The sequence below is a fragment of the Benincasa hispida genome, chromosome 1 (genome assembly GCF_027475165.1).
Source record: "Benincasa hispida cultivar pf3 chromosome 1, pf3_genome.v1.1, whole genome shotgun sequence".
Taxonomy (NCBI): Eukaryota; Viridiplantae; Streptophyta; class Magnoliopsida; order Cucurbitales; family Cucurbitaceae; genus Benincasa; species Benincasa hispida.
In genome coordinates this window covers 77,321,333-77,337,047 of record NC_143478.1, presented here as the reverse complement: position 1 = coordinate 77,337,047, position 15,715 = coordinate 77,321,333, and the positions used below count along the sequence as shown (strand labels likewise).

The following is a 15,715-nucleotide window of genomic DNA, read 5'->3' as shown; positions in this document are numbered from 1 at the left end:
AACCACCAAAATAAGCCCCAATTGCCTCGAAAGTTTTCCTACACCAATAATCTAAGGGAAGGTTTTTGATTGTGATCCAACCCCCATAACCTTGCATTACTGAGGGTCTTCCATGACTGAATGAATTTCATTTTTCCAGATGAAGATGAAAAGGGCCGAACTTAGTCCATTTACCCTGAATTGGCACTTTTTCGTTGAGGTTTCCTTGGCTTAGTTTGATGAGAGCTTTGTCTGCAAACAAAGGATTAATGATGACATTGGTGCCTAGACACTTACTTAGTTCTACCGCAATTTCCTTCCACCCATTTGATGCCATAAGTCTTGAAATAAGCCAAAGATTACTAAAATTTTCAGGCAAGACATCATCATTTTTCTTTAACCAGAAAGCAGGGTTGCTCTGTTTCTTCACAGGTGGAGTAAGGGAGGGTGGGAGGGTAGAGTTCCCACTGGGAGGTGGAGTAAGGCTGGTACGACCGACTGGCCTATGTTTAGGAGAGGGAGGAGGTGAAGAAGAACTAACTTGGAAAACAGGGGATGTTTTGAAGTATTGGATGCAGCTATCGATCATCTCCTTAAAGTCTTGTCATCCTACTTTTTCGTTGCCGAACGGGGTGTGGATGTTCCTTCTTCCTCCTGTGATTGGCCAAACAACACATTCTACAAACCAATTCTCCTTTGCACGAAATTTGGCAAGCCTCATGAAGCTTTGATCAACTCTTTCCTTTAGAAGGAAAAACCCAAAGGTGGAACCATATAGTAGTCTGCGAAAGCTCTCAAGAAGCCATTTAATTGAGGTTAAGGAGAGAAGAATGGACTATCCTTTTTTTATGTCTTTTAAAAGGAAGTTCGATCCTTCTTGCTCCATATGGAAGGCGTGGTCAAGGATGCGGCAAGAGAAAGAAGCCATGGCTGGAAATAGGGCAGAAACAGAGTGAGAGAGGAGTTCGGTGGAAGGATAGGAGCCAGAAGAAGGTTAGAAGAAGAGGGGTGAGAGAGGCAGTCAAGAGGAGGGAAGATTAGGGAGGGCATGGTGAGCTCTGGTGGGGTGGTCGAAATGGAGGGCGTGGGGGAAGGGAGAAAAGAAGGAGAGAGGGAGAGCATTTTTTTAGCTTCTTAGTTCTTAGGAGGGGGTTTCCTCTACCCTCGACCCTAAGGTGTTTTACCTTTTGAATATATATATATATATATACACACACATCGTTTCTTATAAAAAATAATAATTAAAAAAAGCGTTAGAGAGGATAGAAAGTCTAATAACAATGAGAAAATTGTTACTGACTATATTGCCGAAGTGTTATTATTTACTTAAAGTATCAGCAAGCATTACCTGCCCTATTCCTTGCATAGAAGACTGCCTCATCTGTTGTTGAGCAAGGAGCTGCTGATGCTGAGGTAGTTGCATCATTTTTTGCCTTTGTTGGACTTGCTGAAGTTGTTGTTGCTGTTGTTGGGTCTGCTGTTGAGGAGAAGGTGTGTTCATAATGTTCACACTTGACCTTGGAGAGTTAGCATATGGCAATGGCGACGTTGTGTTGTCAAAGGATGTGGCACTCGTGGCACCAGAAGGCGAAGCAGCTGATCTTCCAACAAGTTGTGATCCAGGAGGCTGCTTTAAATATCAAGTGAAAAGGACGATTAACAGCACTCTTACAAAGGATTGAATTTCCTAATTATATGCATGTGTATAGGACAACGAGAAAGTAAGATAAGGAAACCATTGATGTTATGATGCAAAATACAAAGTTTTTGTAATAGAAACTTCCATCAAGAAGAAATAAAAGAATACAATGACATAAAAACTCAAGCCTAAAAAAAAAAAAAAACTCACTATAAAGAGGTGTTCCAACTAAGTAAAATATTGTCTATAGAGTAATTACAAAAAGTCCTCATAATCGAAGCCCAAAAAGAACATGAAACCTCACAAAAAAAACCACATATCACTAGGGTCCAAAGATGTCCATTCTCTCCATGTGAACCCACCCTACCCCTAGGAGGGATGGGGAGGGAATATGTTTGTTGGGGGGCGGGGGGGAGGGGGAGTTGCGGAAGAAGCTAAATGGAGGTGGAGAGGGGGAATACATTCCTCGGTCCCGTTCTCCATTTATTTTTATTACTATTTTTTTTAAAAAAATTATATATGTATACACATGGATACGTAAAAAAATATATGTATATGTTTGAATTAACTTAAACTTTTATGGGATAATAATGATATTATATGAATAATTAGATGTGTTTGAAGCATTTTTAAACTCTTATGTACGAATAATTAAATAACTCAGTATGAAATTTTACTTCATTTAAGACATTTAAGAATTTTCATGAAAACTAACCATTTATAGGAGGATTAATAGTGGAAAATTATATATGTATACACATGGATACATAAAAAAATATGTATATGTTTGAATTAACTTAAACTTTTATGGGATAATAATGATATTATATGAATAATTTGATATGTTTGAAGCATTTTTAAACTCTTATGTACGAATAATTAATTAACTTAGTATGAAATTTTACTTCATTTAAGACATTTAAGAATTTTTCATGAGAACTAGCCATTTATAGGAGGATTAATAGTGGAAAATTAATTATGTAATTGAAATTTTTAATTATTTCATTGAATTTTTCTAAAGAAAGTTAAACAGGAGATAATTCCCCGCAAGGAACCAACCCTCGAGAACTCCTCGTAGGGAACTCCTGTCCCAATCCCTACAAAATTAAACAAGAAAAACTGCAAGGATGGGGAATGAAAATGGGGCGAGGAAAGGGAAGTCATCCCATCCTCACCTCGCCCCACGGACGTCTCTACTAGGATCTCTATTCACACCTCTAAAAACTGTGCTATTTCTCTCCCTACAAAAATCCCATTACAGAAGACACCCTCGCAAACCACATAAGCAACCCTTCTCAGTTCTCACTAAAAGGTGAATTGAGGAGGAACTCCTCAATTGAGCCTCTAACATCTCTCTAACAAGCTAGCACAAAACCAATCTCCTTAAAGAAGCAATTCCACACATACCTTGCAAACTCAAGCATGTGTTCCAAATCTTCCTCTACCTTCCAACAAAGAATACAGCAAAAAGGACCCACCAATGGGGCATCTTCCTCGAAAGTCGATCCATGGTGTTCACACGAACAAGTAGAACTTTCCAAGTGAAGAATTTAACTTTTTTTAGGAATCTTAATCCTCCACAAAACATCAAAGACTGAGTCACTAATGGGAGGGGGGTCCAACAAATGTCAAGAGAAGGACTTGCAAGAGAATCCTTCTAAGGGATGAGGACTCCAAACACAAACATTCCTTCTCCTAAGCCTAAAATGGAACTCCATCAAAGATAGAAGAGAGACAACTTCCATCATTTCTCTATTGAACAAGGAACGACATAACCCAAATGAGAGCGAGACAAAGCTCCTTATCCAAACCAAGAAATCAGAGATCTAACAATTTTTAAGGAAAGACAAACTATATAAACAAGTAAGTGTAAAGCAAGGGGATCTATCCCTCAGACACTGATCTTCCCAAGCATGCATTTCCTTACCTTCCCTCACTACACAACGGACAAAATGGGAACTGGAAGGGAGCTCAAGGAAAATATTATTCCACAAATTCTGGTACGTGCCTTTAACCCCACTTGACAACAATTCAAAGCAATGAAGGCCATGCTACTTACTAGCAATATTCTTCCCATTGACCTCCCAACTAACCAAATGTGAGCCTTTTCCTTTATCCACCTCTTTCCAAAGGACATCCCTCACAAGATGCTTTTACAATCCAAACCCAAGGCTCAAAAAAGGGAAAAGTAATAAAACATATAACTCACAACTAAATAAATCCAAATAAAATTAGGGACCAACTGATAGGAGATAATTCGATCATACACATTAGGGAACCTCGAATGAAATGAAATCTGTTAGCCAAAAGTTGTTTCCCCTTGGAGAACTTAGAATGCATTCTATAACTCAAGAAGATACAAATAAATCAACATTGAGGACACGTTTCAAGGAGCAAGAAAATCATCTAACCTGTATCAATGATCCTTGACCACTAATATTATTTGATGTAAGAGTATTCTTTGTATACATACCTGAAAGAGACTTTGTTAAATTGATTATAACAACTACACGTGTACAATTTAGTAAAGTAATATATAAACCATTTATGCTTGAAAAGAAAAATGAATGTTACCAGACGTTTCATTAAAACTCTGCACTCCATCACCTACATTCAGCACATCTATCAAATGCATAGGAAGTGTTGGTGTAATTTGTCGTTGCTCACCGGGTAATCTTAATCCTGCATGTTAATATAAGATTCATGTACAAGGCACGACTATTGTACATAATGAAAAGAGCAGGGGAGAAGAAAAATATAAAGGCGAATGAAATTCTCTTAGATTACTTTCTTCTCTGATTGAAGCCTGCAGATTACAACTTTATAAAGTCTCCAATCATCATTCTCCTTAGGATAGTTGATTGCTTTTCTAATCAGAATAAAAGATTATTTAATGATCCTTTGTGGAGGTTTTTGGAAAGTTAGATGTGGAGGTTTTTGGAAAGTCAGATGGTTTCCTAGTTATGTGGGTTAATTGTTTATTGACATTGCTGGAATTTTTCTAAGGAGGCTACTTAATACCGGTTAACTTCCGATTTTCCCATCTTAGTACAAGTTTTCATCCTTTTTGCCAGCTAAGATCATTTAGTTAGGATTCCTGATTTCGTTATTTGGGAAGGTCTTAAACATTTGGCTAATGAGAGTTGGTCTTTAAGGACCATTTTGATTCAGCTTGGTTTATTTTTGCTTCTTCAAGAGTTGGTGCAGGGGTTTTAGTTGAATGTTTGAAGTTATAAAAAGAACTTATCAAGTTTGGTCGCTAGAAATTCTGTGGAAATTGTGGTCAAAATACAACTTGGTTCTAGTGTTAAGTTTTGCACATCCTGAGGCCTTAAAGCTGTTCATCTGCCTCGCCAGTTCAGAGATCTAATTTGGATGAAATTGTGTCTTCTGTTCTTGGAGCATTGATTGAAGTAGAGAGGAAAAAGTGCTTCCATCGATTATCTACATTTTATGTGTTTCATCGACATTCTTCATTGTCGACTCAACTTTGACAAGTCTTTTCTAAGCTTTTGTTCAGGTTAAAGGGTAGATTTGCATTCAGATCTTTGATTCAGAGCTATGTCTTATCGGCAGTTTTCACTTCTTCTCTTTGTTGGTCATCTATTTCTCTCTCTGTTTAGTTTGTTATCAAATGCTTTCTATGTCTTTTTCAAGTGCAAATTATTGGTTGTTTTGGGGTGTATCGGCTATATTCAACATTTTTGTTTATTTTGTTTCGTTGTAGTTTGATCATTAGTCTCTTTTTATTTTACCAATAATATAGTACTAAACTATATATGAACTAGAACTAATTAAAGCTAAAATATTAATCAATGACTATAAAAGTAATAAAATATTACCTTCCCCGAAGTTAACAGCAGCTCGGAGTAAATTCTCTTGCTCCTGAATTTTTGCAGCTTGAGCCTTGTCTAAAGTTGGAGCTATTGCTGGCCCTTGACGCATTCCGAAACAATATGCTTTCCGAGTTTCAGCTAATATTTTTTCAGCACTTTCACAGGCTGCTCCAATCATTTCAATTCTAGTCTGTAAGAAAGGTAAACCTAAATGCCAGATACACAAGAAAGTATGCGATTTAACGAATTTCTTCAGAACTCGAGGAGTTCTACGACCTACAGATATTTAACGAACTTCTAGTACCTTCAATTTCTCAATCTGTGTAGATACTGGCATGTTGTGCATTCCAAGAAGCAACTGCTCTCGTTTAGAATTGTCGTCTACCTCCATCTCAGGCAATAGTTTTGAGGACAACATAACTGGTAGTACTGGGCTCACAAAAAGGAAGAAAATTTTAGTGGGAATCAAAATTCTACAAATAAATGAATGATTGTTCCATTTTCATTTCTCTCGAAATACTAGTCGAGTGATCATGTGTAATACTTAGAAGACTGATTTTAGATAACAAAAACCTTTTCTAGCATTAAAGAAACAGGTGGAAAAACTCTTCTATTTTATGCGGGAGACTCACTCTAAGCCACACTTTTAAATCTCTCATTTACCTCATGTCATGCCTTTCAGGGGAATTCAATCCTTGGAGAGCATTTCTAAAATAATTCTTTGAAAAGGAAATTGTGATAGAACAGGTATATGCCTTATTAAATGAGAAAATATTGTTCTTCTGTGGGAGAATGGAAGGCTAGGATTACGAAGCCTTTAAGGGCAAGAGCAAAGCTCTACCTTTTTTGAAAAGGATACAAAATTTCCATTAAGCAAATGAAAAAGAGAAGAGACTAATACTCGAAATACAAGAATAGGACAAAAACCAAAAGAACCGAAGTAACAAATTGAGAAGATAGAGCAAGGCCAAACACCAAAATCCTATTAAGAACAAGAACAAAATAAAACAATTCAAAAATGAGAAAAGATAGAAGAGTCCCAACAACGTGAAATGTCTTGAATTGAGTAACCGTCAAATAGCTTTGATAAAGAACACCAAGATGATGCTTTATAACGGGCTGAATCAGAACAATCAAATGAGAGAAGGAAGGGTTCTACAAGATTCTCTGCTTCCTCTCGTGTCATATTCTGAAAGAATAGCTTTAACTGCATTAGTCCAAAGGAGATGTGCCAATGGAGCCAGCCAAATTCTAGTAAGAACTTGAAGAACATTGTCCTTAAAAATATTTGAGAAGACCCAATGAATGGTGAAGATATGAAAAGGCTTGAACCAACATGAAAACGCATAACCACACTCAAAAAGTAGACCATTGAGCATAATCCAAATCAAAATATCGATATGCTTTGGACTCTTGGGCTTCCATAATGCACCAAATAAAGCCTTATTCATAGGAGAGGAAGAATCCAAAAACCGTGTCTGGGAATTTTCCAGAGGATTTAATGAACCATTTTCGAGAATCATCATTAATAGAAACAATGAACTTGGAAGGAAGCTGCATTAAATTCTGGAAATCAACAATCTCGAAATCCTTGAAGGAACGCCGAAATGAAAAACTCCACGAAGAGGTAGAAAAATCCTAAAAGAAGGACACAGAACCATCTTGATTGAGAGATAGTGCCCGTGTATTCTTATTCTTTCATTGTTTCTCAATGAAAATTGTTGTTATTATCCCAAAAAAACCGTTTTCAAGAAAATTAAATGATTAATGTCGCTGCCCTATTTGCCTTCCCAAAAAAACGATCTCAATAGACGTTCCAATTCCAAGCTTACTGAGGAAGGCATGAGGAAAAGTGACATATAATATAAAGGATACAAGAAAGAACCTAATTACATCACGTCATGTGTCCTCTTCTGAATTCTATCAAAATTTGGCTGCCAAAAGGAGAGGTTCTTTGGATGACCACCAAGAGGAAGACCAAGATAAGTGATAGGAAAAGATTCTATCTTGCAATTCAATCATGAGGAAAACTGATATAACATGAAATCTTCCAAAAAATCTGATGCCAAAAATCTCCTTATAGTGTGTAGAATGTCCTGACAAATCAAAGCCTCCCTTAATTTCGAATTAGAGAGACTAGGGCGGAGGCTTTGTGGAATATTTTTGAAAATGGAAAGGATAATCCAATTCCAGCAGTTCTTTTTTCTTTTTTTTTTAATGGAAACAGAACTTTTCATTACTTTTCATTGATATAATGAAAAGAGCAATAGCTCAATTACAATGAGACAAGATGCAAAGAGACAAAATATCAAACCAAAGCAAACAAGAACTGAAAATTGAAAATTGAGGATCAACAGATGCACCCGGACTTCTCAACTATGTTGACACCCCCCCTCATCATTTCCAATACAAGATACACCATTATAGAATTTCTGCTCTACTTTTTAGGATATGATGAGAATGCTATGGAAGTGTCAACCAGTTGAGATATCCTGGTGCATTTGCTGATCCTTTTTTATTATATTTTGTTTGGTAGTGTTTGTTTCCTTTCATACACTTGTAACATCTTTCATTTTGTTTCTTGTTCAAAAAAAAAAAAATACGAGATACACAATTCTAGCAGTTCTTGAGGAAATACCAAAAGCCACTGCATTGGAAAATGAGGAAAATAGCGTGGGCAATGAAAAGGCAAATGAGTTGGCAACGGTAGCATTAATTTCGGGTATTGAAACGTCAAAAGGAGGCTTGGTTAGTGAAAAGGCAGAAAGAGGGAAGGAGGAAGGGATAAAAGTGGCTGCATTTATTGTTCCAGAAATGGCAGAAAGAGAAAAGGCAGAGTGGTTGAAATTGGCTGTATTAGATAACTCTTCTCCTCTCCAGGTATTTTAAAGACCAATTTACACACTACACTAATTGAGAAAATATGGCCGATTCAATTAATTTCTCGTTTCAACCAAAGTATCAACCCCAAAGGGACAAATCCACCAAACAAAGATTCAAATCGAGTTTGTTGTAGTCTCAGAATTTGAAGAGTCTCTTTCTCGTCCACGGTCTGTTCTTCCCTCATCTTGGTTTTTAAATTTTAGAATCTCCATCTTGAAGTAAAAGAAATTGCTCATGTAATTGAAGGCACGGGAGGGTGAGTCCAAAAACTTCTCCATTCTCTTCGTTGAATTACAAAGGTCAAAAGAATCAATCTTCAATCGAAGCATTATTAAACCACTAGTCCAAGCCTGATTTCTTGGAGGATAATTGCGCTCGGGCTTTAATACCTGAAGGCATAAGACCCTTAAGTGAACGCCATTCTTCACCCGTTATCGTCCAAACCAATTTTACAATCCCCAGTTCAAATATTTCTTTTGTTCAAGGAACCTTCACTCTGAGTTACAAGAAGCATCTCACTCAGGATTCAAATGATGAATTAGATGTCAACCTAAGTAGTGAAGAGGAATTCACACCTGGTCAATTGGGGGAAGCCTACAATACACTTTTCTTACAAAATCATCCACCTCTTGTAAATGATTTACAAATATCTCCCTCCAAAATACCTTCTAAATTTCCATCTTCAGTGGCAACGTGTGGGTTTCAACTACAAAAAATAGTATCTTCTCATGAGGTGTCTTGTAAATGAAGACCGTTTCTTGGGTTGCTAGGGACCTCATTGAAACATCCAAATTGATAGCATTAAGACATTTCTTACAAAACCAACTTCCACAATTAGTATTGATCTACAATTCCTTAATTCAATTGGAACTCCAATGGAATTGGTAGGATCTCCTTGGAAGCATTTGGTAAATCAGGAGGTATTCTCACATTTGTTGGGTGATATTCGTTTATGAGGTTACTGTTTATAGAGAAAAACATCTCCTTTGGCCGAAAAATCACATCTTTTTCTCCTTAATGGTTGGAACAATGGTGCACTGAGAGAGACTACAAGTAACACCCGAGCCCTCACAGGATTTCCTTAGGTGGAGAGAAGAGCTCAGAGTTCAAGCTTTGGAAGGGAAGAGTTAAACTAAGTACCTAAACTATGCCTTGGAGGAAGAAACATTTTTAAGTGTTGGAGGCATAGTAGTTTGGAGTAAAAAATTTGGCCAAGTGTCTAAATTATGCTATGGGAATAAGAGTTGAACTCATCACGTAGGAGAGGATGGAGAATCTTGGAGGAGTTCAGTGCATGGCCAAAGCCATAGCATGTTAAACGCATAGCAGGTGCATCCCAAGGGGAGATTTTGGACAACTTCGGATTTCTAGGGATGTGGGAAGCTATGCTTTGAGATTTTGTTATGAGACTAGGAAACCAAGCATTGAACACCAAGATGGGCGCATAAAGAAGTATAATGGGTGCATAGGGAAGGCATGATGGGCACATAGGGTACTCTGGGAAAGAAATTGACTAAGTGTTGGACAACATAGGACACTACAAGTGGAGGAAACCCTAAAGAGAGAAGCATTGGACGCATAGATGAGGTGTTGGACACACAGATGGCCATGTGGGCACATGCTTGAAGGAAAAGTGAGAAAAGAGGACACATGGCTATGCCTCAAGTTTGAAAGAGTAAGCTATGCTTTAAGAAGAAGATAGAAACCAAGGGAGAAGGGAGTGAAAGAAGGATTGGCGCATAAGCTTAGGGTTGGGCGCATAGAACTAGGGTTTGGCGCATAGTAGACCTTGTGGATTCCATTTTGGATCTATAAGGAGCAAGATGAAAGCATAAGACAAACCCTTGAGGAAAGAGTTATACCAAGGAAGCCCAAGAACCCTAGTTGGATGCATACCTATGAGGGAAATGTACGGTGGGCACATGCCCTTGCTATAGGCCAAAGAGGGAACTATGTGGTGAGTAAAAGTCAAGTTGGTGACATAGTTAAGAAACCATATGTCCAAACCTAGGGGACCATGCGTTGGAAGCACCCGATGGACGCATAGAGGAGATGTTGGATGCATAGAGGGTTGTTGATGAAGCAACCATGCACCCAACCTAGGTCAGTATGTGTTAACTTGGAAACTTAGAGAGCAAGGTCAGAGTGACAGCAAAATGGGGTACGTGGCTCAACCAAATGAAGCCCCGATCAAGCCAAGGGTGAAGTGGACGCATAATAGGACATGCAAAAGGCCGGAACAGCATTTCAAGGGGGGCTATGCGTTGGACTGTGCATGGCGAAGACACCTCAAGCTCACATGCAAGTAAGAGTTGTCAAGGGTGTTGCGTTGGGCTTTGCATGGTGCTGACACATAAGTTTCTCATGCAAACCATGTGTCATGCATTGGTGGCATAGGAAGGGTGACAAGGACACCTTTGAGGGCCTATAAATACCTTAGGAGAACTTCCTTCAACTCACAACTCAAATTCCCTTCAAAGAAGACTCAAAAGGAGAATTTTAGGGGAAATTGGGGTTTCGAGGTAAGGCCCATGCATTAATCAAGGGAGGCCATGCTATCAATGCTGCCATGCATCCATGCTTGAGCCTATGCGTTGATCAGAGGAATTCCAAGCGTCTAGAAGGTGTTGCCATGCTTCCAACTACTTAGGGAAAGACTATCTTGTGTCCAACTGCTGTCCAAAGGTATCTAAAGGCATAATTTCATATCAGTTAGAGTGGGCCCGAGAGCTAGAGAAGAAACAAGGGAAACTAGGGAACTTGGGAAGGAAAGGAGATCCCTGCTAACAAACTATGAGTGGTATTCTTTTAAGGTCTTGTGCATATCTATATAAATCTATTCATATATAGATGTACGAGTAGCTTGAAAGATGATGAGAATATGTGGCCTGGGATGGTCAGGGGGTCGAAAGACCTAGTTCCTAAGCTTGTGACGGAACCTCACGGAATGGTCAGGGGGTCATGAGGGCCTAGTTCCTAAGCCTGTGAGAGGAACCTCATATGAGATGGTCAGAGAACCGACGGGTCTAGCTTCTGAGTCCGTACGAGGGAGATCTATGAGCACATAATAGTAAAATGAGGAATATGTTTAACTATCTACCGTATGTGTAGGTAGAACAGAGAATGGACTCATTCAAGCATGAGGTTTGAGGAGTAACCTCGAGTAACCTCGCTATGTGGATATGCTAATTGATTTATTTGTCTCTAAAAGGTTGAAAGAGATCCTATAAGTTGTTTACCACTCACTGAGCTTCTTGAAGCTCACTCTTTTCTTTTATGTTTCCCTTCGCAATTAGTAGAGGAGTCCAGGTTGTTGTGAGAAGACGAGGTCTACCACGAGTTAAATGTATTTTCTATAGTAGTTAAAATGGGTTGGGGCAAATGTTTGTAAAACTCTTGTAATTTCTGATAAATAAAACAGTGGGTTAATTCTTAATACAGCTAAGTTGAGTTAATGCTAGTTGAGTAAGAGATTGGCAGTAGATATCACAAAAGGGTGGTATCTGCTGTCCTCGTGCCTCCTTTCAGGTTCAAGAGAGGAGCTCAGGAGGGGGTGTGACACTACATCATTACCAGATAATAGGTTGAAAGTTGTGGGATAAGCAACCAGAGAATAGAATTTAACACTGCTATTCAATTGGCTTAATGGGTGTTTTTTTTAAAAAAAAGAACATTTTTCTACATGGTGCAACGTAATGACGAGCATTCTTGGTCTTGTTCCCCTTCTTTGGCTCTTGTAAGGATAGTTCAACTTGAATTCGCAAAGCCGGTGGATGAGTATCTCTAAGTTTTGGAGTCAATTTGTGCCACTTGCGGTTTTTAGACTTTAGATTGGAAGGAGAGTATTCAGCGTTTCTCTCAAAACATGACACTTCCTTATTCATATCGCCCTAGGATTGCTCGAGTCAAAGTCTTATCAAGTGATTCTATAGCTAAGCATTTTGATGATTATTCACCTTGAGATTTCTGTTCAACTAAATTGTTTTTATTTCTTCTTTAGAACTTTAGTCTATGTTTTGTATGATGATTCTTGCACTATATTGGCAAGTTAGAAGATTTTTATTATTGTTTCCTTTTATGTACTTTGAGCATTTGACTCATTTATTATTTCAATGAAAAATCTAAAAAAAAAAAAAAACATGAAATCTTCCACATTAACCCCACCAAGTGCCGATTTCTCCCAATTAACTTTTTGGCCTGAGCACCATTCAAAAAAACTCAATGTATCGTATAAGACTAACAAACATATAATCATCATACTTAAAAATAGCAAAGTACCCCGCAAACTGCAGAAGAGGCATATGCACCTTATTTCTTCCAACCACAAATCCTTCATAGATGCCTTTAGAATGAGCATTTCCAGTTATGGCACTAAAAGCCACACTTATCAAAAAAAATAAGAAAGGAGAAAATGGGTCTCCTTGTTTAATTCCTCTTGATGACACAATGGCCCTTCGAGGGTGATCATTAAAAAAGAGAACCAAAGTTGAGCTAATAAGGAAATAAAAACAAAGGGAAATGATATGAAAAGACCTGAGATTGTCTTGATACTCTTGAATTTTCAAACAATGAATCCCATTCTTTAAATACAAAAAAAAAAAAAAAAAAAAAAACTCACAGCTCAAGAGAAGGTGATCCATGTCTTCCTCTGCCTTCCGACAAAGAATACAACAAAAAGGACCCATTAACGAAGACGACATCCTCGAAAACCAATCCAAGGTGTTCACATGGCCAAGTAAGACTTGTCCAACAAAGAACATGACTTTCTTTGGAATCCTGATCCTCCACAAGAAATCACAAACTCACTAATGGGAGACGAGTCCAAAAACAAATGAAAGAAGGATTCATAAGAGAAACCCTTCAAAGGGTCAAGACTTTAGAAAGGGACATCCTTCCTCCTGATCCTAAACGAGACCTCTCCAATCAAGGACGAACTCAACCACCATCGAATCCCAAAAGAAAACGAAACAAAGCTCCCGGACCACACTGAAAAAACAGACACAAAATGAACTTTAATAGAATATAAATGGTATAACCAAGGAACCTATAGCATGGGGACTTATTTCCCACCCACTGATCTCATAAATACAATTGCGTTCCATCAAACTGATCTCATAATAACCAAGGAATATAAATGGTATAATCAAACCGATGACTTGGGATGGTAATTTGTGTCTTATACATTAAGCTATGCTTAGATTGACTCTTATCGAACATCCTTTTAAAATAGAAAAGGATCTTCTTTTGATGAACTTTGTTGGGGCATTCTACTGGAGTACTTGCCAAAAAAAAAAACAAAACAAAAATGTCTTTAAAGATAAGGAAGTTTCTTTTGATTGGGTTTTTCTATCTGTGGTTTATTTGGTTACTACTTCATATAAATGCTCTCCTTTTTTCCATCACTACTCTTCTCTTTTCTTTTATTCGATTGGAGAGACTTTACGTAACTCTCTTGGATTGAGGTTTACCCCCTCTTTTTTAATCTCATACCATCAATAAAAAAAAAATTCCTTATAAAAATGAAAATAAAGCAAAACTGCATTTAATTATAGGAAATCATTCATGAAAAGGAAAAGAAAAAAAAAATCCCAGTTGCCTTTCCTCAAGGATGGAGTTCATAATAAACAAGCATGCATTATCCCAATGTCTTTACGAAGTAATTTCAAGCATACATAACAGAAACTTATCATTTCTCCTTTTACTTCATCAAATACTTGGAGGGGATGCAGGGGCATACTTGTAGAATTCTCTGCATTAACATTCTTTGGATGTACAACGAAAGCCTTGGAAACTTTCTTGATTTCATCAACAATGTTGAAAAGCTCTAGATTCACCATAGAATATTGCCCCAATATGTCTTGCCTGGTGTAAAAATCAACTATACAGTTAGCCAGATGAGGAGAAATTCGAAATATATATAGATAGGTAGATAGAGATTATGACACTTTGATGTTCAGAAAAATAGTCGGTATATGTTAGTCCACGAGATAGGGAAAAAAAGAAATTACTTTCTAACACTAACGGGCTACTATAGGAAGTGTAGACGAAGCAAAATAAAAGAAGTTACACTCTCGAGCGCTTCTCCTTCCCCTATTATCTTTTCATTCTCCGGCAAAAAAAAAAAAAAAAACGATTCTCAACATTCAAACAACACAATGTTAGTTTTTCTATCGATCGAAAGCCGGTCAGGAACTTAAAATTCAATCAAATTTGGAAAATATCACGAGATAAGATGATGCGGAAGATGAAAGTAAACCATTTAGGTGTCGTATTGGTGCGACCGTAGACATCAAAATCTTCGAGAATCCGAGAGATGGCTTTAAATAGAGTAGTAGCTCGATTCTTCAGAGCCTCCAGGTTCAACTGCTGCTGTACTGCCTGGTTAAGCCTTTCCGCGACAGCCACCGGCTGCGCCGGGAGAGGCTGTTGCTGCTGAGGCTGAGTCTGGACCGCTCCGTCCATGGTTGCCATTAGAGAGAGAGACCAGTTGCCCTGTTTGATGCAAATGGCATACAACGAGTACGGCGTGTGTGATCCTTGATCTTGAATAGGAATCCTACAGTGATAGATAGTTTTACTAGAATATTCATTCTCCCCTATGAAAATAATAATTTGTCGAGAGTAAAAAAAAAAAAAAATAGAAAAAAGCGAAGCCTTACGTGATAGCGGCGCTAACCAGACTGACAAATTAGAAAGCAAGGGTAGATCTCGCTCGGGGGTCTCGCTGGGAGGCCAGGCTTGCTGAGGTGCTCCGGTTGATACCGTTTTTACCTGAAAGCAGAATCCATTCGAGATTTAGGGGTAAGAGAAACTAGAAAATGGACTTATTTCGTTGGATAGATGGCTAAAATAAGAGGCGTAAATGAAAATTTTGGTATTTTTTTTAATCAATGAAAGGTGGTCTTATGCTTTATGAAATTATCATGGGAAATTTGTACAGATGACCCAATTTTTGGGTCCAAAATGCCAAATGACTCATTTTTAAAAAATAATATCAATTGACCATCTGTTGACATCATCGCCATACAAAATTACATAAATTGCCCTTACACCAGCCTCACGAGGTAAATCTCGCTCTCGTTTGATTAAACACTCTCGCTCTCGCTTGAAATTCCCTGGTTTGATGTGATTGCTCGTCAATGTACGAATGATTTGATAATTTTCACGACGGAAGCCTCAAATCAAATCAATAATACCTAAACACGATATAATAATGATTTCTTTAAACTCTAAGCTCCATTTCAAAGGTGATTACTTCTCTGGTTTTCGATGGTATTTTGTTGAATGGAGATTATTCGAACGGGGATTTCCAAGACGAGACTTTTTCAGAACGGAACAGCTTTTTCATAAAGGTGTTTCATTATTTTAAGTCTGTTTA

General features: G+C 37.9%; 1 protein-coding gene across 10 annotated transcripts in view; it reads right to left on the bottom strand.

Moving 5' to 3' along the window:
• MED8 (mediator subunit 8) overlaps positions 1-15,219 on the bottom strand; it is a 36,684-nt gene extending 21,465 nt beyond the window's left edge. For 5 of the 10 annotated variants that reach the window (XM_039050962.2, XM_039018342.2, XM_039051171.2 and 2 more), the window contains exons 1-8: positions 14,997-15,157; positions 14,594-14,893; positions 14,075-14,199; positions 5,759-5,883; positions 5,461-5,644; positions 4,193-4,300; positions 4,030-4,091; positions 1,328-1,609 (exon numbers count right to left, since the gene is read on the bottom strand). In XM_039050962.2, the coding sequence (XP_038906890.1) occupies positions 1,328-1,609; positions 4,030-4,091; positions 4,193-4,300; positions 5,461-5,644; positions 5,759-5,883; positions 14,075-14,199; positions 14,594-14,808 (1,101 nt within the window). In that variant the 5' untranslated portion in view covers positions 14,809-14,893; positions 14,997-15,157. Of the gene's footprint in view, positions 1-1,327; positions 1,610-4,029; positions 4,092-4,192; positions 4,301-5,460; positions 5,645-5,758; positions 5,884-14,074; positions 14,200-14,593; positions 14,894-14,996 lie in introns of all 10 variants that reach the window. The other 5 variants (XM_090315174.1, XM_090315168.1, XM_090315178.1 and 2 more) reach the window with 2 other exon arrangements.
• Between the last annotated feature and the right edge of the window lie 496 nt (positions 15,220-15,715).